At 28.6% G+C, this 26,260-nt stretch overlaps 3 protein-coding genes across 8 annotated transcripts in view; 1 reads left to right on the plus strand and 2 right to left on the minus strand.

Moving 5' to 3' along the window:
* Positions 1-4,954: 4,954 nt before the first annotated feature.
* On the minus strand, positions 4,955-15,705 carry LOC100159350 (LON peptidase N-terminal domain and RING finger protein 1). 4 transcript variants are annotated; one of them, XM_008189302.3, is made up of 8 exons: positions 15,390-15,705; positions 14,923-15,163; positions 12,023-12,155; positions 11,902-11,960; positions 11,624-11,838; positions 10,932-11,145; positions 10,619-10,850; positions 4,955-5,698 (listed from the first exon to the last, which is right to left on the minus strand). In XM_008189302.3, exons 2-8 carry the CDS (start codon positions 15,038-15,040, stop codon positions 5,680-5,682), a joined length of 990 nt encoding a protein of 329 aa, XP_008187524.1. In that variant the 5' UTR covers positions 15,041-15,163; positions 15,390-15,705; the 3' UTR covers positions 4,955-5,679. The 4 variants fall into 4 exon arrangements, with proteins under 4 accessions (XP_008187524.1, XP_008187523.1, XP_001943872.1 ...); XM_008189301.2 differs by lacking the exon at positions 4,955-5,698 and adding an exon at positions 6,281-7,107 and having other exon boundaries at positions 10,619-10,847; XM_001943837.4 differs by lacking the exon at positions 4,955-5,698 and adding an exon at positions 6,281-7,107.
* A 583-nt stretch (positions 15,706-16,288) lies between these two features.
* Positions 16,289-17,806, plus strand: LOC103310586 (coiled-coil domain-containing protein 186-like). The gene has a single exon (XM_008189303.3). It carries the CDS (start codon positions 16,289-16,291, stop codon positions 17,804-17,806), a length of 1,518 nt encoding a protein of 505 aa, XP_008187525.1.
* Positions 17,807-18,973: 1,167 nt separating this feature from the next.
* LOC100163438 (E3 ubiquitin-protein ligase RNF8) overlaps positions 18,974-26,260 on the minus strand; it is a 19,880-nt gene continuing 12,593 nt past the window's right edge. For all 3 annotated transcript variants that reach the window (XM_003247520.4, XM_003247521.4, XM_016808051.1), the window contains 7 exons: positions 24,303-24,454; positions 22,178-22,259; positions 21,474-21,590; positions 20,819-20,888; positions 20,636-20,754; positions 20,367-20,565; positions 18,974-20,096 (listed from right to left, as the gene is read on the minus strand). In XM_003247520.4, the coding sequence (XP_003247568.1) occupies positions 19,906-20,096; positions 20,367-20,565; positions 20,636-20,754; positions 20,819-20,888; positions 21,474-21,590; positions 22,178-22,259; positions 24,303-24,454 (930 nt within the window). In that variant the 3' untranslated portion in view covers positions 18,974-19,905. The remainder of the gene's footprint in view (positions 20,097-20,366; positions 20,566-20,635; positions 20,755-20,818; positions 20,889-21,473; positions 21,591-22,177; positions 22,260-24,302; positions 24,455-26,260) is intronic.

Genomic DNA, 26,260 nt, shown 5'->3' on the forward strand with positions numbered 1-26,260 from the left:
TTTAAGTATAATTTATTTCTAGAGATAATAAAAACCTCACTCCATAATATTCCTAAGTCTATTAAGTAGTTAACATATTATTTTTTTCTAGTATTTCTCATTAATTTACAACAAAATTATTTATCAAATATTTTAAAATTTTAGCATATGTTTTCGGTTACATACTAAAATTTGTTACATTGACGATGCTATATGGTTTTAACTTTTAATAAAGATCCTGAACTCTTGAGTTGTAAAGAATCACTTAAAAATATTGTTATGGTAATTTATTCATAGTAGTTTGGAGACCGGTCCAATGTGTGATCTACCCAAAAATGGCTAGTCTAATGATTGCTTCTTAAAATCATACTGCAAAAGTATTTTATAAATATGGTAAAAAATCATCAAATATTTGAGTTTGTATCGGATGGCATGACCGCCACCATTCTTCCTTAAGTTGACGTTCTAATAGTGAAGATGTGCCATTAACTTTTATATTGTACTTGGACTAGACCAGGGACTAATGTTTTGGAAATTTATTAGTAATTTTACAGTCATCTACAAATGTACACAGCCGCCGATTATCGCCTTATAGGTGATACAAATAATAATAAACCGGTTGGTACTGTGGTATATGCAAAATCAAAAGTGCTTACAAATTGTATATAAATATGAGCCCCCTCTACGACATTGTACGTAAGCCGTGAATAAAAAGATAGATAAATAAATAGATTTTTCCAGTTTTTCCACCATCATACTTAACGGCCGACGACGATGACCAAAATATGGATGTGTTCATTATAATTGTTATCTTATATTCTAAACATATTATTTATTATTTTTATTATTATAGAAACTTAAAAAAAAAATTGTCAACGATTTGATTTGAATTGTAATTTGTTATTATAATAACATGAATATTAACTTATTTTTCCTTTTTTTCAATTGTAAGCAGTGCTTACATGCACGCTACGCCCCTGCTCCAGAGAACTATATGCTCGCCACTGATCGCTGTGAACCGTTGTATCAATTTCTACCTCTCTTTCTATTATTGGTAAGAGCGTTTGTCTACAATCGTACAATGTAACCAGGACATCCCATTTTCGGTCTTTTTGAAAACTGATCAACAACGATATCACAGCGGATTGTACCAGCCAATTACAGTGGATTTACTTCTACTTGTCTAAAAAACTGCATTATGTACTGGTATCATATGTACCCAATACAAGACAAGTTCTATTATTTCTGTTAATTATCGATAATTATATAGGTTGTCTTAAAATCCATACTGTAACGATAGTTATATAGATAAAGTAGGCGCTATAGTGTAAATTAATATAGGTATCTGTTGTCGGTAGATCACACGTTGGACTGGTCCCGTATTTTCAAGGCGATCTAATCTGTCACTTCCTCTAAAAAGTCAACAGAACAGATTAGGTGAAGATTGATTTTATGAGTAATTTAAAATCATAATATATATTTTAAACCAATATTACTGATAGTTTTGGTGTCGGCGACAGATTCATTTGTTGAGAGATGGCCAAATATTTATAATATAAATTGTAATAGTATATATTATTATACATTGTTCAACGTTTCAGATGTAAAAATTGTATTATTTAGGTCCAATCAATTTTAACTCTGTCATCGTATAGAGGACTATAGACTAAAGCAACTGGCGATAGTGGAAGGCAGAAATCTGGACTGTCAGTTTATTTTGGCTTCATGTTGATATTATAAAAATATAGACTAAACAAATTTTTTTTCCTTCAATGGAATTAACTTAGCGCCCCATAGACAAAAGGTAATAAAAAAAATATATTTAAAATTCAAATTGCCACTATGAGTGTAATTAATGCATTAATTTAATAGAGTTTTAAATCGTTAATAATGTAACTGTAGTTATGACTCATTTACCTCAGCACAAAACATAATTTAATGATCTATATTTTATATAATATAATTAATTATGTATTTATGTGGTTATAACTTATAATAAAGGTCGTATTTACACTTTTTGCGGCCTGGGTATTGCATCCCCACCAAAAAAAATCAATCAATTTTTTGTACCTACTTGTTTAGTTGTAGTTCTTTATTTATAAAAATTTCGTTAAAAACAGATCATGACGATACATTACTTTAATTATTGTCAAAATGTATAACAACATACAATTGTAATCTATAAAAAAATTACAAAAATTAATAGTTATCATTGATTGACAAAATGAGTAAATGACGCCAAATGGCCATATCAGTGGCGGCTATCCTTAAAAATATAAGTGTAGCGAAACATAAGAAGTAACCACCCACCCTCAACAATAATCATTCATTTAACATCCCATCTATTGAATAGTTTAATCAAAATGTGAAAAAAATAAAATTTGAATCCTCTCAATTTTACTATAAATAAATGTTATAATATCATATTACCTCATGACTGTTTTCGCCATAAGAACCTTGGAATGTTCAAATATTGTATACCTACATTAAATACCAAACATAGTTATATCTTGAACCAATACATACTATTACATTCAACTAAACTTTAATATAATTATATATTATGTATCTTATGTATAATTGTATATTCTACAATTACAAATATAACATTAGATGAGCAAGTAGGTATCGCTCTGATGTACAGTAGGTTACGGGTGGGTCACTGTAATGGATGGTGTTAAATTTGAATTCAATGATATAGTATCATTGTATAAGAAAAACAATTCTGAGCGAAGACGGTCAGTCAGCCTATGATATTACTAAGTATATTAATTGATGATATAATTGTGAATAAAGTAATATTTATATAATATAACCTATTTTGTTGAACCTTTTTTAAAATTTTCAATTGTTAGCTATAAAAGTAGAACATTTTATAAATTTTTAACAACAAAATAATTATTATTTTGTCAAAATTCGAACTTTAAATACTTATTCAAAAACATTGTGCTTACTGCTTATGGATTTTTAATGTTTTCCAACAGCTATTGTAACAATATATCAGGGGCCTTTTATTAAATTTTTACGCTTTTTGGCTCAACAAATACAAATTTATTGATATTTGTAGAAAAAAACTAACAGTTAAAATTTTAAATTGCCCATAAATAGCTCAAAATGAATCAAACATTTTTCATATTTTTATGCTGTATAGTCATAGGGTTTTAAAATTTCATAACATTTATTTTATTGAAATATTTCATTTCCTTAAAAAATAAAATAAAATGTTTATTATATCTAAAAGTTTACAGTCACCGACTTCCAAGTGAACATTTTTAAGAGTTGGTTTGGTGTATGTAACAAAAAAAATATGCAACATATTTACATGTAATTAATAATTTGCTTAACAAATCTATAATATAACAAATTTAAACATTGCCTTTTAACTCGTTAAGTTACAAACTCATAAACCAAGTCAACATCATAACATATTGTTGAGAGCCATGGCGATTGCAATTGCATATTATATTATATTATAGACATAAACCATTTTTAATAGTCGTGAATCGTGACCTTTTACAATATACAAAATACGATCTAAGTATTATATAAAAGAGCACCTTTACATCACTCAGCCACATACACACACGACTTTTGTACAGTTTACAATTACTGAAAATACCCTATTATCTCATTCACTGTTGAAATTGACTTCAACTTAATGGTTTTAAATAATTCAAACCTTTATTTTTTCGCTGATCGCTGAAGGTCCGCATACAACATAATATTTTAAAACTCATATAAAAAATATTTTTACTCTCAAAATAATGCCAGAAATATTTTTCAGAACTACCTACATATAGAATATACAAATATGTAATAATAAATCAACAAAAATAATAATATGTTTTACTTTATTTCTAAGTGTGTAATCAATATATTATTTCTAATCATCTATAACCGAACACATTAAAAAAAAAAACAAATATTTTTCATTATTTCATTGAAATATTTCAACAAGAGTGAAATTTCAAATTCAGAAACCTATGAATAGAAAATGAAAATATAAACACGTTCAGTGAAATTTTCATGTATTTACAGTTATTTGTTATTGAATAATAACAAAATAAGAAAATCACTACATGATAAATCGAGTAAATATACAATGTTATAAAAATATGAAGATCAAACGCTCATAAAAATTTAATTTGACTTTCTTGTAGACATTTTTTTTAAAAAAGGTAGACCAACTTATGAGGAATCTTGTATTACATTTTGAAATCTTAGATGTAAATAGAAAATTTTTTATCAATTTCTAGCTCAAAATAATTTTCACATTTTTGTAATTTTTACGTATTTTGTCAATATTTAAAGTAATTTTGAACTTTAAATCCTTATAAAAAAAATGTGAATTGGATTTTTAATATTTTTCAAATTTCATTGTAATAATATATTAGGAACCTTGTATTACATTTTCAAGATTTTTTACACAACAAATAAAATTGTATTGCATATTCACTACATTCTATAAATATAGTTACAATATATTATACTATTAAAATATTCCAAAGTATTATTCTGTATTATTCACATACAAACAATTACATAGACAACCCATCTCTAATTAAAGGTGTAGCGGGCGCTACACCTCTACTCTAGGATAGCCGCCGCCATTGGGCCATATCATAGTCATGCAATGCAAAAAGTCCATCTATAAGTACTCAAACAAATTCTTACAAAAAAAAAAAAAAAAATGATATTTATTTAATATACACAACTGCCCATCTAAATAAGTCAAAAATTGGCTGCCCGGGGAGAAAAGGAGTTAGAGACAGATACATTTGCTGAAAAATGATCTCATATTTTTTACAATTTTTATCATTTAAAATTATATAGTATTGTAAATACGTTAAAAAATATGCTATAATTTACTGATGAGTGATCATAATTTGAATGAATAACGAAAAATAGTAATGAGCAGCTTAAATAACATTTAAAGCTAATACTTTGATACAAATGTGATGAATTGAATCGCATATTATATTATTTTAAGAGATATTTTGTATTAAAATCAAGTACAATCTTTATTACACATCATACCATTTCTGTGTATTATTGGCTGTATAATATTTTAACAAATTTTTTTTTACAATATAGTTCTAAAATTGGTTTTCGTTAGACATTTCCATTGTGTGTCTCTAGATAAACAAACAAACAAAAAAAAAAAAAAAACAAAACAATAATAAGTTTTGAAATTCGATTATTTTTACCATCCCGAAGGAAAAAAAAGTATAATAGTAATAATTAGATAATAAACAAACTTAATTAATAAAAAAAATAATTATAAATCAATGATAATAATTGTCCCCAAAAATAATAAGGAGGAGAACAATAATAGTAGTTGGTCTTAATAATTAAACATCATGTTGAAAATCAAAACTGAGAAAAAAATCATATTCCCATAAAATTAAAACTTACTCTAATGTTCAATCGCATCAAAAAATGAGACAAAGTAATTCAGCGACAGATGTAGAACAGATACTTAACAATAAAAAAAAATTACGTATTAATAATTTAAGTTACAATCACACAAACATAACCAAATGCATAAAAACAGGAAAAAAACATTGATTAAAAACTAATTAGGTCTAGGCACGGAACTGGTTGAGTTACCTCAGTATGCATTTGATTTTAACTTAGTATTTTGTATTGTATACCATAATCATACACATCAACTCAACTGATATTCGATCTCCAAGTCAGTTATTCGATAACTAAAATTCTGAAACATTTATAAAAATCGTAAAAATGTAGGAAATCAATTATTATTATTATTATTTAACATTTGATTCAATATGAATGTTATGATGTTCAATCAATTTATGAGTAATCATCATTGATTTTTAATCGAAATACTAGTTTTCTTTGATATTGTTAAACATCAGTATACTATTTTCAAATATAAAAAATGAGCACAAAAATTATAAATTAATATTTCAACACAAAATTTTGATTTTCCAACATCTACTTAGGCTATCATGATTTGGTATCAAGACTCTTCAAAATGACTGTATTAGTAATTTCAATTGTTCAAATTTAATGGCAATTGACAATAATATATTACTTATTTTTGTTAGACAGAGTTCAGTCATTGAGTATTTAAATTTTTATTTAGATGAATAATTGTAGCAAAATTGTTGGTTTCTTCAGATTATCACAGCACCCAAGTATCTATTAGATGCAAATAAGTGTATTATTCCAAAAGATTTCTCAATACAGATGACCAAATAATCTTTGCACATGAGGATATTTTTATATATCAATTTTTACTAAAGGCTATCTTAAATTTAATATAATTCATAAAATTAGTTTATCAAGTGTTATTATATTTATAAGCTCAGCAGTGTTTAACATACAATTTAATTTCCACCATTGAAAGCTAATTTTGTGCTCGTTAATATAAGTGTCGTATGTGTAAAAAAACATAATAATATAATATTTTTTTAATTACGAATAGGTGTACAAATCTAATAAGCATCACGATCAGAAAATAAATATAATAATTTTACAAAATGAATTTAAATAATATAATCACCTTACATAATAGTATTATTAATCCATAATTTCTAATAACAACGATTAGGAAAAAAAATACTAGACAAAAAAAAAATTCGTTCCAAATATTTAAATGTTAGCAAATAAATAACTAAGTACGGAAAAAGTAGTGCAGTAATACTAATGTTTATAAGATATATTTAAATTATTTGTTTTATATTATATTATATTATTATTATAAAGACCTGAATAATATAAATGAAAAAAAAATATACATACATTTCATAAACCGATCATTTAAGTTTAACAATTAATAATTATAAATTGAGAAAAAATGAGTGAAACACGTTTACCCCGATTTATGACATAAAACTACTTCTAATAATTAAAACAGTTACATTACAAATATTATATTTTTTATTTATAATATAATATATATATGTAAAAAAAAAAATTATATATAAATATAGTCCCAAAAAAGCGTATTAGGAAGTGCCTTCAACGCAAGCAAATAACGGGATAGTAGAAAAAAGCAGTTAGCTCTACCATATATCACCAGTCTCCTCCATTATGGATATGGGGCAGTTGGACGCTGAGTGTCCCATATTGTCACAATAAGAGCAAAAGTACTCAAGACTGAAGACCGGAAAAAAAAACACACGAATAAAGGTATTAAATAAAATGTAATGGAAAACACAACACATTTCAGTTTGTTTAAACAATATAAGTAATCTACTAATCACTACAATCAAACAGATTTTGAAGACAATATAAGCACAACCTTTCAATTGCTAAAATATCTTTTTGAAATTTAGGACATTAATAATAACTTCTAACAAGGCTTTGCATGCCAACATTTATTTTAAAAGTTTAAAATCGGCTATAAAAATAATAATGTTTATTCAGGTGTTAAAAACCTTATTAATATTTTGGTATAAGGATCAGTGAAAATTATTACTCGATATTTTAAATAAAAAACAAATTATATTAACACTAATATAATACAATGTGTCCCGTAAAGATGTGACCGGTCGGCGTAATATGATAGTATACCTTAAATTATAAAAAAAAAACCACTTTAAAAGGTTATAATATAACCTTATCTTTTAAATAAGAACTATTCTACTTTTTTCAAACAAAATCGAACCCAACTATTATTAGATTCTTATATTCAGATATTTATTCTGATGTATCTTCTAAAATTTTACCACATTTTTTTAAAACCCAATTTTATTGTGCCAACAACTTTTCTAACATACACAATAGGCTTCTTCAACGATATGTTTTTGAATATCAATATTATTTTGTTTTGTGCAAAAATGAATCGAGATATCGAAAAAAAAAATGTAGCCATTAATATTCCAAATTATCAATATCTCTATGATTAATAAACAAATTGTTTTTAAAATATATTATACAAATTCATTAGCATTAAAACCAGTTGGTTTCCGGTAACCAGAACATAATAAAATAATTAATTTTGAGTATCGAAAAAAAAGTTTGTGATATTGATATCGTTGAAGAAGCTTAATACACAATCAAACCAGAAATCGCATAGCGTATAGATCCTAATAATGCATTAGTGGATAACGAGCTTAGATGAGGCATGTACTAACAAAGAGGTAACATATAAAAGAACAAAACGCTTAAGGTATTCTAAGTAATGGTATGTGGAATAGTAAAATAAAAATAAAAATTGTAGTGAGTACGGCATTATTTGGAGTTAAACACAATTTTCATTCAACTTATAATTTGTAAATTTCTGGTTTGATCGTGTATGCTAGTTGATAGCACATTAAAATAGCTTTAAAAAGAAAATTATGATAAAAAATTTTGAAGATACAACAGAAAATGTGTTGTAGGTTCGGTTTTGATTAAAAAAGTTGAATTGCCCATAACTATATAATAAAATATAAGTTAGACCCACCCTTCAAGGGGTTTTCTTTCAGAACTTATAGGTATACTATTATATTATAACGCTGGTCAGTAACTCTTCACGGGGCACATTGTATATAAAAAAGGTCATGGGAGATCTATCCGCCATATCCACTTGTGTATTTATATACGACCTTGTGTTCAAACCCATAATTTGATTAGAAAAAAAAATTATTTGATCGATTAATTGATAGTTATAATTTTAAGAGAAGGGCATGTTGTCTTAGTCTTATAAACAAAAACATAGCAAGTTTAATTTCGTGTAATTAGATTTAATATTATAGTGAATTTACCTGTTATAAAATTGTTAGGAAAGAAAATTATAGTTTTTTCGTTTCAATATTTAAATTTTAATATATTACATACTCAAAGTTTGTTTAAAAATGTAAAAATTGACAATACACTTGATAGGAGATTGATAATGGGTAAATTAATTAATTTCACTCTAACTAAACAAAATGTCTAATAGGTCCTCTTCCCTAAACTTAACCAGTCATAATCATAGAAATACAGTAATGTTGATATCATTATTGGAAAAATCTATATTTTAAGCGAATTATTGATTTTTGAAAATTTTCATCTCCCTGCCAGACCTGTACTATAGATTTAGATTCTAGAAGATATGTAATTTCATGACGTAAACATACAAGTTATTATTTCAAAAATTAAAAATACAAAAATTTAACAATTTAAACTTCTAATATGATTACATATTTTAAATATATATTATCTATATCAAAATTTAACTGTGATCATATATTTAACTAAATGAGAAAGCATATTTTGCACGTAAGATACTAGTCACTATTTATATTCTTCTAATTTAATGTTTAAATATTAAGATTATTTTGTTAGTTTGAATCATTTAATTTTATTTGAAATATTTATGCATATCATTAAGGTTGGATCTTAAAACGAAAAACAGCCTTTATTGTAATTTAATAAAATGTATTATAGATTAAATGGTTTTATTATGATAATGATCATTATAAAAGTATCACTATGAAAAACAAATCATGACCTATTACTCCACCATTTGATAATTTTACTCTACTGTATAAGAAAACAATTTTAAACAAGATGTACCGTAAGTGGGGTTTTGCAATATATTCAACACAAGAAAACATTAAAAATCACCCTGAACTATTTTCATACAGACTACATACATGGCAGAGTAGAATATTTTGTACTGACATATATGTGTTTTGCTCTAATATTTGTAAGCTAATTAATTTCAAAGTAAAATAAATGTTGTTATGTTAAACAATAAAAATGTATAAACATAATAAAATGTCCGATATATTCAGTTGTATTTACCGTTAGTGATTAAACAGTAAAAAATCCATTAAAAAAATTCAAATAATTCATTATTATGACAGTAAATAAAATTAACCAAATATATTCTAGTACATAATTTTGTAAAACTACTACTACATTAAAATACATTATTAAATAATGTCAGTACTAGGGCTTGGATTTCAATGCATTTGCATAATTTGTCATGCTGGACAGGATACATTTTCCAAAATTAAATGTGATTCAATTGCTAACAAAAATTAGTATAAAATAATTTAATTTTTCAAAAAATATGGAATAAAGAGAAACTTGATCGTTAAAATTAAAATTTAATCATTTGTGTAAAAATAGTTTCTTTTTCAACATCTCCGGGGTCAAATTATCTTTTATATCATCATTCTAAACTGTCCTCACAATCTTAATAATTATTATAATACAAAATATCATCATTTATTAACAAACTGTCTAAATTAATTTTTGACACTTTTAAGACATTAAAATCCAGTCCCTAGTCATTACAATACAAAACGAATAAGTATTAAATTAAATCCTTAGTTATTGTCATTAACAATGGATGTATGACCCAAAAAAACACAATACATGCATAGATAATAGGTATGATCTAATATAAAATGTGCAATTTGTGATACAATATTATAAAAAGGAAAATTTTTACTCAATTTGTGCGCATTTCAAAGCTATGTATCAATACTTTTCAAATGAATACTATCTAATTAGTTTTAACTATCAAAATTATAGTAATACTATTAAAATTCTTTCAAGTAAATTAATATATGAAATGTTAATGATCTTTTTAATTTGTACATGACACAAGATATATTAAAACTACTTATTCAGAGGTTGAGCATAGCTAGCCTTAATCTAATTATTTTAAAATATTGTACTGTGGTAATACCTGTCTAAGGTGCTATCAGACAATTCATCATCCCAGTCATCCCTATCATCTCTATTTCTACCAATTACATCGCCTAAACGTATTGGATCAAATAATGCTTCTTCCAGCGCAATATTCCATTCAGCACCATCTCGGTCACGTTCACCCCATAATACACCTAATGTTCGACGCATGGACTGATTTCTATGGTTTCTTCTCCTTGCATTATTTCTTCGACTTCTATTAACCTCTACTGTTAATACAAGTTAATATTATGTTATCATACAACAAATATTACTTAATTATATATTTTGTTAATTACAAAATGTATTACCTCTATTATTGTTGCGTTCGACTTTTAACGTTTCCCGCCTTGTTTTTATTTCATCCGGTAAACAGTCGGCTATTTTGTCCAAATAGGTGTCTAAAGTTAGACAGTATGATTTATTTTTTACATAAACTCGACATGTTGGACAGTGATTAACTCTTCGGGTCCATGACTCTATGCATTCATGACAAAATGTATGAGAGCAATTAAGCACAGTCGGCTGAAAAAAAAAAATAACTATAAAATATTAATTAAACCTGCTATTAATAAAAAATAAAGATTATTTAGCGGATGTTTACCCTCATGTGATTACTCAAAGTCTAAATAATGCATAACATAGAAAATCATATTTCAAGAATAAATCATTCTACTGTTATTTTTAATAATAGATTGAATTGAGCTATTATCAAGTTTAAAGGTAAGAATATTATCCTGGCTCACTACACATATAATTTAAATGATATTTTTAGACCATAAATAGCCTAATTGAGTAGAACGGAGTCAACCGCCAATGCGGGTACGGCGTACTTTTAAGTTTAACATTATAATAATCAAACTGGCATAAATAATACTAGAGAATTTTTTAAATAAGTAATTTAAATATATTGATTGAAAAATATTGAAGATTCCAAGTAATATATTAAATATTATCAGGTAATATTATTGTATATTTTGTCAATTTGAATTAAAAATATTACCTTGATGAACATTTCATAGCATATATTACATTGTAGATCACTTTCAAGACATTGCTCCATTTGATGTTCAATCCAAGAGAAATTGTCTCCCTCATTCTTAACACGCAGCTGTTGACGAAGTGATACTACCAAATTGTCAGCTTCATTTAATTTTTTTACAGTTTCTACCAGCACACTATCGGGTGAACCTGATCTTGTCTCTCCGGTATTAATATCTGAAAACAATTATTTTAAATTATTTAATAAATGTTCAAATATAGAAAAAAGAATATGATTACTTTTTAGGCACCATTTATCTTTAGATGCAGATGATGCAGTTTCAGTAGTTTCCAATGGCCTACAATTATTATAATTTATTAATTAAAACAAGAAGTTAGAATAAAAAAATATATATCATACTTATTTGCTGAATCTGGTAGAACTTGATTTCGTTGTCTAGGCCTAGAAGCACTACTACTTGGTGAAGCAGTCATTGGAGTAGTTTCTCTTCTTGCTCCGATAACAAAGTGGATTTCTTCATCTGAAGTATCCACTATAAAAAAACAAATATAATATTATAGAACAAATTGAAAATATCTTATGCAAATTGAAAATTATTTAAGCCCTGGTTAGGTTAGGTGGGATAAAAATATACTACAATCGTTACATATATGGTTAGTTAATATGGTCAGTTAATAACAAATCAGTATCATACCAAAAGGTTCAAATATTTTTCTAACATCTTAAATATAACCTATCTCCCGATAAGTTCCAATGTTGAGTTCCCATTATTATTAGTAGATATATTAGTTTACAGTATCAGTATAGTATGTGTTAAGAAAATATTTAACCCATGGGCGAAATATAGTTATAAAAATATACAGATATTATCATTTTAATTTTTAACTTAGTAACACAGTTTAATAGGTTTAAGTATAAAATTAACTCCTATGACAACATTCTAAAGTTGTTGGATATCTAAAAATAATTATTTAAGAAATTCAGAAGAAAGAAAATTAATGTTTTTATATAAATTTTTACCAGATGCACATAAAACTAGTCAGATAAGTATAATGTGCGTTAAGCTAATACTTAGTAGGTAGTTTATAGTTTAGCTTACAGAATGTTGAATTAAATATATTATATACATTACAAACTAAACAATAATAGCTTCAAGGTAAGTAATGTCATATTTACGTTAAACTGAGTTCTATAACAAATAAATGGTACTTATCGTACAGTTTGATTTACCTAAATATTATTATTCATATCTTTTTTAGGTACCTATTTATTTGAATACCTACAACCAGCGGCACAATGATTTAATATTACAAAGGATATACAATTGTTTTCACGACTTAACAGTATATCCACCACCTGTTTTTAAAATATATTTTTAACTTTTAGGTGTATTAATTGAATTTGTTTATATTATTACCTAACTAATATATTTATTTGTTATTTTCAATATTATCATTTGTCTTAATGGGGATTTTAGTGAGTATAATTTGAAATTAATTTTTTGGTTAGTTGACTCATTGATTCAATATTATATTAGCTTTAAAGTGTGAGGTTGGATATGTTCTATGGAGCCAGGGGCGGATTTACCCATAGGCCACCAAGGCACGTGCCTAGGGCAAAATTTTTAGTTAATGTTTAGTTTTCATAATTTCATAATTATATTTATTATTTACCTGAATTTATATTTTATATTGTTTTTTTTTTGCATGAAACTTGCATGAAACTGGAGAAAGGCTCACGTAGTCATGTCGCAGTAACGTTTTAATTTATAAGCTATAATAACCTTAGCTGCGCCGCCACCGCTAGAGGTTCGACATTGACACTCGACAAAGCAGTTGCCGGCATTGCCTATATAAATACATGAGAGGTGGTATACGGGTGTGCGGCGAAAACACATATAATATTGTGAATGGCGCATGCGCGAAACGCCAGCCAAGGCAGTTAAATATACTGCCTCGGGTTGCCGGGTACATTGTATATTGTAGCCGCTCTACTAGCTAGGTGGGAGACAGCTCGCACAGTATTTTATATTAACTGGAATGACCCGCCTCACCCCGCACCCGACACCTCAATAAGTGTAATACTGGAATTAATTCTGAAAATCAGATGTCTTGATAAAGTAATTAATAATAATAAACATTGTTAAGAGGCGCGACGCTGGCACTGTCGCCCGTTTCCTGCATAGTGCATATTGCTCAGAAATCTGCCAATCGATAACGATTATAGAGACTAGAGTGCTCACCACCAAATCATAGATAATTTTGCTACAGATAAATCAAAGCGCAAAATGATTTAATTATTGTTCAAGTGTACAAATGTATCTGTGCAAAATTGTATTAATATTTATTTGTTTAGTTGGTATGTATAAATATAAAAATACCTAAATACAATTTTTCATATATTCATTATAAAAATGATGTACATTACATGTGCAAATTTGAAAATTCAAATTTGGACAAAACCTTAAAAATGCTCCAAAAATCTTTAAATGCAAAATCATCAAAAAATTCAATGTAGGTGTGTTATAAAACAGGTATCACTTAGCTAGATTTAGAAAACAATGTAAAATAAATATAGTTTTCTCAAGTGCAATCATTACCGATGTAATATAAAATATAGCAAAACAAACTTTTTTAAAACTAAAAATAAAAACATTTTTTTTTTTACAGAGTGATTTTTATAGATTACGAGATGTAATGGTGGCAGTGTCAACCAAGTTTTTACTTTTTGAATAAAAAAATTAAATGTTCATTTAATGGTATTCAATGACCGAATAAGCTAGAAATATTTAATTTTATAAAATTAACGGTTACATTTTATTTATTAAAAAAAAAAAGATGTATTTGATAATTTAAAATTACATAACAATTAATTAAAATTAATGCTGTGAGAGTTTTAACTAACTATGTATAGGTAATTCATAAATATTTTTACATTCCTTGTCTATATGAAAGAAAACATGTCAAATGGCCAATGGCCCTAAGTTGCAGAGGCATTTGTTATAATAAAAAAAAAAAAAAAAAAAAAACATGTCACAAAAATAACTAATAGGATAAGAGAGACAAAAAATGTAAAAAGAAAATATTTTGCCCTCCCCTTGACAAATTCCTGCGAACGCCATTGCTACACCACGACATACAGACGGCTATGACGGAAAGCGATAGAAAATTATAAAAACCGTCGTCAGCGACCGATACACCGTGAGTAAGGTAGAAGAACGCGCACAAGCACAACAGGTACCTACACACACTTTGCGTTGTTGTCGAACCAGAAAAACACGCACGCGGCGGATCACTTACCCTCGTCCATACGAAACGGGCTGTCGGTGCGGACTAATCCCAGATCGTGCGAGTTCCAGCAACGGTTGCCAAACCGGCATGATCCTCTCATGTAATACGAACAAACCGAAGATGCCATGGTGGAGATGTAGGCTCCTGTTGTTGTTGGTTGTTATCTGCAAGTCCGCGTAACGTCGCTGTTAAATGTTGCGGTGTAGTCTATCTACGTCGTCCAACAATGGTATCGTGTGGCTGACTGCTGCTGAAACGACAGAGAGAAAGCAGTCAGAAACCGACGAAATCGTATGAGAAACGTGCGCGCAATAACGTAACGCGGCTGGGATAGGTGGAAACGCAACTACAATAGATAAGTATATTAACAACGCAAGACGGCCGATGAAGACTCGACCGTGGTCGTGTCGCTATTTTGGGGAAGAGGGGAGGGGGTTGTTGCCGCGAGGCGGACAGGGACTACCTATAGTACTTACCACCTGTGGTTGAGCCGTGGAGAAAACGCGAATTGAGAGGGCGACCGGACCGATGAGACTCGAAAAAACGAACGGCGGTTCGCTTTAAAATAGATACGCGATCGCGGCAAACGAACAACCGGAGAAGAGAGAAGCCACCGACTAGTGTTGACGACCGTCGACTGATCAGTGAACGGAGGTCGGAGAATGGTGATCGGCATTCAGCGAACGAACAACAAGCGGTGGCCGGTGACCGGTGGCGCGGCGACGGTGGATCACAGAGTGAGTAATATTACTATTTACTGTATGAGGTGGCTGCGCGCCCGACGAGTACGTAGCTTATGCGCAGTTAGTATAGTGTAACTACGGCAAAAGCGGACAGTTTGGTAGGCGTGACCTGGACCCACGCTATGGCGGTCGAAACAACTGCTTGTTAAGGATGGGTCAATGGGTGGCGGGGTACTCGAAGTTAAGCCGGAATGTTGGTCAGCGATGCGAGTGTGACCACCACAGAAAAATCGGACACGGACGCTGTGCGAGGGTGTGTGTACCTGACGTCCTATAATTGTTCTGTGCTACTAGTAACTAGTTCTACTGGAGTGTAAATTAAATGAAAGTATACAACTCCGGTCGTTATCGTTGACCGCCCAACATCCTTGAACGTTATCTCTGTCGCGTTGATGCGTTATCAGAGCTCGCATGCTCGTGAATCGAGATTAAAAATAAAAATAACAAGTAACAACACGAATGCAGTCTGTTCTAGTGCAGTACAACAACCCAAAAAAAAGTCAACAACACTCAACAGACGGTGAAATTTCTTCGGAAACTCGGAAAGTCTAACCACGATTAATGACGTGCTCGGTTTACACGTCACGCTGCTTTTGCTGCAGTCGTCGGTAGCCGTTGTCCGTTGATCGAACATGGAAATCCCGGACGTTGCGAACGATTCTCCACCGCCTCAGATGGCCGAGAACAGTGATCGCGTTGACAGCAACCAGGTGGTGGATGATGACGAGGAGGAAGATGAAAGTTGTGCGCCAAGCGTAGACCACCTGAAAGTAATCGAAGGATACCAACTGAAAACAACCATCGAAGACCAACTAAAAACAAATGGTAAAGACCAACTGAAAGTACTCGGCGACGTTGTTCAACAGCAACGGGACGAGCTTGACTACTATCAGCGGCAGCTGGCCATTAATGAGCACAAGTACCTGACGGACGTCAGCGATTTGCGATCGCAGCTGCAGTCTTCAAAGAAGATGTACGACACAGCCAAGCACGAAAAGGAAGCAGCTTTCATGCGTTACGTGCTCAAGGAAAAGGAAATACTGGACCTGAGCACCGAAAAAAAAAAACTGATTGACAGTCTAAAGGACAGAGACAAGCAGATCGCACGGTTGAAAGTCAACTCCAAAGATGTGGCCAGTTGTACAGGCGTAATAGAAACAAAAATCAGAGAGATCAAGGAATACAAGACTATAATTGACTTGCTCAAAGATGAGAAGTCAAAGATTTCAAAAGACTTAGAATTCTGGAAGACTAAGTATGAACATGAGTCAAAGTGTTCGCACGAAACCGAAAGTAAATTATTGCGCGAAGTTCAAGAACTGCAGAATAGATTAGAATCGTTGACCAAACAAAATGAATCGTTTAATGAAGAGAGTAATTTAGAAAAGATTATACTGAACAGTAAATTGTATTTGGATTTGAAGGAATGTTTAGAGCAACAACTTCAAGAGGTGAACATATTAAAAAGTGTTATCGAAGAGCTGAACAATAAACTAAACAAATGCACTTGTACTGTTAACTCTCTGGAAAATGAAAATATCGACCTTAAAACTTATATGGAAAGTTGTGAAATGAAAACCAATGAATTGCTTGTGTTTACAGAAAGTTTGAGTTCGCGCAATGCATCACTGCAGTCGGAATGCCTAAATTTACAAACAGCTTTGGACCGATTAAAAAGCAACTGTGATATTTTAAAACAAAAAAACAATGATCTCAAGACTGCTTTCCGAGCACAAGAGGATAGCGTAGCAAAAGAAAAAGAGCTTTATGACCGTGACAAAAAAGAACTGGCCAGTCATTTGGCGCTTAAAATGCAAATGATTGCTGACTTGAAAACCACATTGGAGCGCACTCAAGATGATTTACACGTTTCTAAACGAAAGTTTAAAACTACAGTGGCCGAGCTGACCAAAGAGTTACAGAAAAAAAACATTGTTGACACTTCTGTTGAAATGAAAATGGTCTTGGACAAGATGGTTAAACTGCAGCAAGAAAATGCCAGGATATGCGAAAAACTAGATTTTGTTGAAGACCACAACAAGCATTTGCTGTGCGAACTAAAGAAAAAAAGTAGTATTATGCAAAAACATAGTTTACCTGGCAGTAAGAATGGCCCTAGTTTGAGCGAACAGAAACCAGAACGTTACTGACAATACATGGACTATCAGCAGTTTTAAACACATTGTCACTGTATTAATTTATATGTATTCATTATTGTTTTTTAACTTTAATACAATCCAAGTATTTAATCTAGTCTTATTATATTATTATTGATATTCATCATTGTGAACGTTGTTACTCTTTATTACATAAATAAAAGAAAAATGTATATTTAAATCCGTGATATTAGTTTTTAGTGTTCTTATACCGACAGTAACCACGATAAAAATATTTTGGTTCATTTTGCTCAAGAAAAAAACAGAGCATTACCGTCGTAGACATCAATTCATGATTCAGTTAAGAGGACGTCGCACCTGCATGTGTTGTCTTCGTCTTACATACAGACGGTATAGCAAATTATTGTTCGCCAGTTTCAATAGTGTACTTTGATATTAGAGTAAATAGACCTATTATCAAACATTTAGGTAACAACATTAGCTGTGTTCTCTTGTTTTTTTACGATATTTTAATTTGTAAGTGAATTATGAGCATTTTAAAATATTAATGTTTTACATACTCATAACTCTCTTAAATATTAAAATATCATAAAAACCAACAAGAGAACACAGATAATATTGTTACATAAAATAATAACTAATAAATAAAATTTTCACCACATAAAAAGGAGAACTCAGGCTGTGCAATATTGTTTTTATTTTTTTGATATTGGAACTTCAAAAAAAGTTATTTTAGTTTGAAAAACACAAACAATAATGGATTTTGAAACAACAAGAACTTTTTTCACACTCTTCAATATTTAAAAAGGTTTGAAGTTTGAGTCTTTTTATCTTTACTCGATGAAAAATATTGTTACACTAAGAATAATAAATTTTACTTTAATATAACGAAAAATTAAAAATGATTATTGTTTATCGATAATTTATAATGAACAGTCTGCTGGAATTAATTTAAATGAATTATACTCCAAATCAACAAAAGTATTGAGCAGTTCTCGATAGTTACTTCAGTAAAACGAACAAACATAACTACATCAATACAAAATAGTTAATATTAAGGCGGTTGCAATACCAACAGTTTAAACTACAATACTTGAATACTCACAATATATATTAATCTTGACAAACCGTACCAAGGATTCTCACTAAATTCAATAAAATTGTATGTGTAACACACGACCAAGGAAGATATTAAAGATATTCTATTCAAAAAACAGTTTATTTTCATTTAACTTAATTATCATAATCAATTTCATTTTATGATTCATATGTATGTGTTTCAGCATGGTAACTGAAAGTGTGTTGATTAACAATGTGTTTTATACACAAAAGGTATAGTAAAATAAAAAAAAATTAAAATATTATACATCAATAAATATTTAAATTATAAACATTAATGATAAGTGTAAAAAAACAATTATCTTAATGATTTTTAATTGAGCTCTGGATATCATATAAAAAAGTACACACAACTAAATTTACTGGTTTATAAGAAAGGAAAATAAAACTTATAAATAAACTAAAAACATTACACAGAATGTGATCTATCAATTATATCATGATAAAAACATGTACCAGTTTTGGACCACCAATTGAGATTTATACTTAAATTCAACTGTTATATCAAGAAAGATTTATTTTTTGCAATCTATCTGCTTAAATGAAAACTTATAACTAAATATTCCAGTGACAGATCAAAATAATGTATAAGAATAGACAAACGTAAAATTTTTGTTTTATATTAAATTGATACCTGATTAATGAATAAATGTTATTGTAATGTGGAAATAGTCAATGACAAATTAAAAACATAGTAGATAATTATATATTATAATGGTATACTAACAATTTTAATAATACTAAGATCAAAGTTAATATTTATTATAGAATACTTTTATTAAACATTTTTAAAAGTATAAAAGAATATAATGTTTCTAACTGATTCTTAAGTCTACATTAAATATAGAACTAAACTTAAATTTAAAAAAAAAATGTTTGAACATAGGTGCCTTATCATTATAAATGAATGCACTAAGATTTCATTAACTTATGAAATTAGTGATTTTAAGTTGAAAATAAGACATAAAATAATCATTTCAGTATACTCAAAATGTTACATGAAATAATTAACATTATCGAGACGTGTTATTTGTAAGATCTACAATGTCAATAATGTTATGTGACCCGTTAGTAAATCTAGAATTATTTCTGGTAGGGTTGTCATCAATTAATTCATATGTCGGTGGCTCTCTTCTACCGCGGGTTGATTGATTTGCCGCCTTTCGTCTACCTCTTTTAGCCACTTGAGGTGGATGCCCATTCCCTATCATATAATATATTACGTTGAATGACATAATATGATTACAGCACTAAGCCAAATTATCATTAAAATAAATAGCCTCGAGAGCCTCGACAACTCAAACATCTATAAGTCAAATTTTCTATAGCTCGAAAGAATGTCTTGGCCCCTGCATTTCAATAAAATGTACCCAATTACACCACATTTTTTCTATAACTCAAATTTTCTTTTGTCGTCGACCGATTCGAGTTCTCGAGGTTACACTGTATATACAATTCACTTAAAAATCCTTACTTTCACTTTGTAGAGTAAGACGTTGTTCTTTTATTGTTCCACCCAGAAGGTCACATAGGTTTGTGATATAATTATCCAAAGAAAAAGAGTAAGTTGTAGAATTTACAACGCTTCGGCAGGTGGGACAATGATTGCTTCTAGACAACCATGATTTGAGACAGCCTTCGCAGAAAGTGTGAGCACAATTAGCTATACTTGGCTAAATTAAAAAATTTTAATCAAAAAATTTTAATGATAATAACAATACTAAATCAATAAATAGTTTGTACCCGAAAGACCACTTCATTACAAATAGCACATTGAAAATCATTTTCTAAGAGTTTATTAATTTGGGTTTTGAGGGTTTCCACAGAGTCTTCTTCTTTAGCAATTTGTGTGTCCAACAATTCTGCTTTAACGGATAAAATCCTTAATAAAATATTAGGGGCTCAAAAATAATTTCACAATATTACCTTTCTGCAACATACATCTTCTGCGATAAATAGTCAACTCGTTATTTAACTCTCGATTGTAATCCTGGTTCTGAAATTTTTTTATTTATTCCATATATATTTATATTCATTAAAATTGAGTGATGTCTACGTCTTACACATAGTATACTAAAATGTACATTCAGCCGTTAAAATTGTGTGTTGTTAGCTCAATATTAGAATGAATTGACCTAATAATAAACTAAAATGTAAAAACATTATCTGCGTTCTCTTGTTGGATTTTTTACGATATTTTAATTTTTAAGTGAATTATGAGCATTTTTAAAGCATTTTGTCAAAATATGCACAAATTTGCAATAACTATTAATAATGCAGTACCTACATGCAAACAAAAATTGTCATAAACTTCAACCTATTTTATAAAGATTATTCACAAAAATCTCAAAAATATGCAATTCCATAAAAATCTACGCTTTACTGATATATCACTTAAAAATTCAAATATGGTAAAAATTCAACAAGAGACCACAATAACGCTTTTACCTTTAAATCTGATAATAGGTCAATTTACTCTAATATTAAAGCTAACCACACAAAACTAGAAATGCTGATATTTTGATATGTTATATGTTAGTAATGTGACATCCTTTAAGTGTATATTATAATTTGTACATACTTTAATCATTTCATTATTGATCTTGTTATTTAATTCTGTTGCATTATCGACCGATTTTTTCAATTCATCCATTTGAGCTTTAAAGTCATTGACAATATTTGTTTTAGCATTTTTTAACTACAATCAAATAAAAATGTATTTATATAATCAATTGCATTACTTTTGTAATATTTTAAATAAAAACACAAGTGTTTGTTTATTAGTTACATAAAAAACTGTGTCAGCCAATAAGACGAAGGATGCAAAATTTATATATACTGCGTAAAAGCTGTTATATATTTGAACTATTTCATTTCAATGGGATACAATTCATAAATAGGTTAAAATTATTCTCTGCATCACGAGAGAACACAACCGCTATGCATATACAAACAATTTACTCGAGCAGTTGAGAGTCCAATTTTTCCCCTCCAAATGGTCACCCGTCACCTATAACAAGTCATGGCTAACTCTGGTGGTCGCCAGTGCCACGCTTCAATGCGCTTTAGACTAGTTTTGGGTAGCAAATGTGCAGACTGAACACAATTAGGTCGGTGAATGATTCTGTTCTCTTGTGGCGCGTTGTATAGAAGTGCAATGAATGTTATTAATTAATAACCCAATAATTTGGTCAGTTATACACTTTTAGGTATAATATGGCTATACTTTATGTTTACTTGAAAGAGAGTATAGAAATTTATCTTATTTAAATCAATAGTACTTACTTCTTTTACTTGATTCTCAAGTTGTTCTATTGAGATTTTAAATTTGTCATTTTTCTCCACAGTAGAATTTTCTTCTTCTAATCTATAAGTAAAAACATACAGATAATATTATATCAATCAAATTACTAGAAAATGTACAGTTTAAATATTTTTTAAATAAAACAGTTACCAAAGTTAAAGATTCTAAGCGCAAAGGTAGGAAATTATTAGTTTATCAAAACTCAGTTCAGAATAAGTTTTTAATAAGACAATTTATCACATTTAATATCACAGTAAACAACTATCTTTTGCAGAGGTGAGAAAAGTTCCCAACACCAGGGCTTATTATACCGTCTAGTGTTTTCTATTTATTTATAAAATAAAATCTTGTTACTGAATTCTTTTGAGGAAATAATTATTGATGTACTATGTCATGAATATAAAGATTGTAATGTTACAAGATATAACATTAATACATTTAAAAACTATAAACACAATTATGTTTACCAACTAAAATTTACTTTTATTTTGATAACTATTATAACTTAGGTACTTTCATTTTGTAAAGTATTTGTTGATTAGACAAATCATTGGTGTAACTACTTGGGGTTTATGTGATGATGATACATTTTTATACATACATAACATTATATTTATGTATTATACACCATGATGTATGAATTTTTGTACATAAATATACCCAAGCCTGGTATATTGATAATGAAATTAAATATATTTGAAAATACCTAGTTCATGTTATACTATGTCTTTATTTTCCATAATTTTAAGCAAAGGTCAGAATAGGTACATCTTTTATATCAATATTTTGTAGGTGAATACGAGTAGTCTTTAAAATTTTTATAATTAATTTTTATATCATATTCTTATTTATTATACAAGTGTTATTTTTTTGTAAAGTTGTTTTTTAAAAAAAAAAATTTAAATACTAGTTTATAAATCTTTTATACTCTAATTATTCTTTTATAAAAGTTAAGTTTTGTATTAAATATTTATTATAGTCATTGATTAAATATACTATTAAATATATTTAATAAATGTTGTAATGTATTATTCATAACCTTTTGAAAAATAAAAATATTTATTGTAAGTCTGTATATATCCAATAGTGTATACCACTTCATACCATTTTTTAATATACTATATGTATAGTGTATACTTAATTATTTGTTTTAAATTTTCTTATTAAATGGTGAAACAATATTTTCAAATTTGTATTTTATTAATTCTGTTATAACAGTTTAATAAACATGCATTATTTTATAACAGTTCTCTTTTAATTTTTATAGAAAACAATTATAGTATAAGTACCTACAACTTTTGTAACATTATTTATTTTTAAAATACCACCAAAAAATTGCATACTGTATAGTGTATTGGTGTATAAAACAATATATATTCTAGTAGAACTATCGAACAACGTGCAACCTGGTGGCGATTCCTTGTACTTTTTATTATACCAACAAAAATCGGTCTAGATTCATCAGCTAGTGCAAGCTCCTTATCTTTAATATTCATACTATAAACAGCTTAAAATTAATCTTAAAATTTTGAGAATTTCATTTTATACTTTTATATTTTAATAATTTTAGTGATAGTGAAATGTTTCAAGTTAGAACGATTAATAATTTTTTACTTAATGCAAAATAATAAGAAATCAGTATAGAAACTGATCCAATATTTAGGAAATATCAATGTAAACATTTGGAAAAAATTTCAAGTAGGTAAGGACAAGGTTATATATTTTTAAATTAGGTACAACAAAATAGGATACTTGAGTTTTTAGAAAATTGGTAGTAAATATTCCTGTTTCTCCATAAATCGTTTTCTAGTTTATCCCAAATCCCTTTTGATCCCCTTAAGTACCAGCTCTATGCCTCTATCCAACATTACTACCAAAAATCACCCACAAAATTTAAGATTCAAAAGGTTCATTACAAAAGTACAAAACACATCATTATTAAACCAGTTCATTCATTGCTTTGTTCAGTATCAGCTAAAACAACATATCGGAGATATACTCACTAGTAGAAAGTACCTATTATAGTGGTTTTTTTTATACATTTAGGAAAAATAAATTGAGATATTTTAAATTTGGGTAAAAATTGATATTTTAGTATTAATTTACCTGAGTTTCTTCTTAGGATTTGATAACAAGCAGAACTTGTATACAAAATCCCAGGTCTTACTCTTATCCGTAAAGGCGATAAGGTCTCCATTTTGTAACACAACTTCCTTGGAAATTTTTTTGTAATTCAAGTATGTACCTGTGCATGAGTTCTGAAAAAGTAAACGATTTTAAATTTGAATATGTGGAACCAAGAATTGTTACTATTTTTGATTGGGTTGATTACAGTGATGTAGAAATGATTTCTGAAAGGGGGGGGGATCAAAAAAAGAAAACGACATAGAAATGGGAGGGGAAAATTGGAAAATTCCCATACACTCAAAACTTTTTACTTAGGTAGTAAAATATTTAAGAATAAGGAACAATGAATATAATTTGAATCGATTCAAAATTCACATCAAATACAATATTTCAGATTATCCACTCCAAAGCCAATAGGAGGGAATTTTACCCCCACGTCCCCCCTTGTATACACCACTGTGGTCAATAGACACAATTATTTAGTATTGACCCTACCATATCCCATACTATCTTAAACTATAATATTAGTGTTGGAATAATGGAAGCTAATGATTGATAATATTGTATAAGGAATGGTTTTTGAAAGAATATCTGAATAATCTTAGAAGAAAACATAAATATAAATCTAGAATATGTATAGTATTATAGTACTTATAGTGCTCGAATTGGGAAAAATTAAGTAGAGGAGCTCAATCCAACTATATAAAAACTGCGAATTCCAATGTAAGTATAATATTATATTTTGATAGCAATATCTACATCTTACATTGTTACAGGAGAAAAATATGTAATAATAATCTACTTGTTTATTCAATACACTAAATAGATAACAAAATAAATAATTAATGTTTTTGATTTAAAAGAGCCCACATATTTTGATAATTAGTAGGTATAAAAAATTTAAAAATTCATCAACATTGATAAATGATAACTATAACTGAAACTGATAACATTTCATTTGGAACACAATTTAAGATAGCACTAGCACACATCAGTATCTGTGCCTTAAATAATATACTTGTATATGTTCTATGATCGGTGAACTATTGACTAAATAGGCAAAACACAGGGTGATATTATAACAATTTAATTAGGTAACTAATATCAAAAATAATTTTGATATGAAAAATAATAAAACTTGTTATATAATTGACATCAATTGAAATCCAGATTTTAAAACAAATTATTTCGGTCATAAGTTTGTACCGTCCAAGTAAAAAAATTATATAAATAGTAAGGGAGCTCTGCCCCCTGCGTACCCTCCCCAGCTATTCAAGCACTGAGCTTAAGAACTTCACGAGGAAAAGTAACAACAAATTTAAAAAATGCTGAGTCTATATAGGGCTATCGTGGTCAATAAGATAAAGTACACCCAACCAGTGTCAACAATTTACATAAGTACACAAATATTAACAGAATACAATTAAATTTTACTAGCTAAATAACTCGACTTGTGCTTTTTTTTGTGTTATAACTTTTTTTATCAGTTTTTATATGATGTATTGTCTTTAGATCATTACCAATATTAATACTTTAATTATTTATTTGATCACTCACCTTAATTTATTAAAAATAGTTGTTTCTGGGACTCTGGGTACTGTTCTAGAAAGTTACAATGTGCGACATCAGTTTTTACCTTATCTGCCCAAGTAACCAATGGTAACCATTAATATACAAAAAAAAATTTCATTTCCCACCAAGAATCTCAAAATTCTTGTTTGAGGACCTCTTTAAAATGCAAATTTTAAAAAGTCTTTTCTTAGTGTGTCTACATCATAAAACTATTGATAAAATTTCATACTCATAGCCTCAGTGATTCCGGCTAGACTATGATGAATCAGAACAAATTCATATACTTATAATATGTAGATTTTGGCATATAGTCTTAAATCATAATATCATATACTCATAGGCGCAACTAGGGGGGTGCTTGGGGG

The sequence above is a fragment of the Acyrthosiphon pisum genome, chromosome A1 (genome assembly GCF_005508785.2).
Source record: "Acyrthosiphon pisum isolate AL4f chromosome A1, pea_aphid_22Mar2018_4r6ur, whole genome shotgun sequence".
Taxonomy (NCBI): Eukaryota; Metazoa; Arthropoda; class Insecta; order Hemiptera; family Aphididae; genus Acyrthosiphon; species Acyrthosiphon pisum.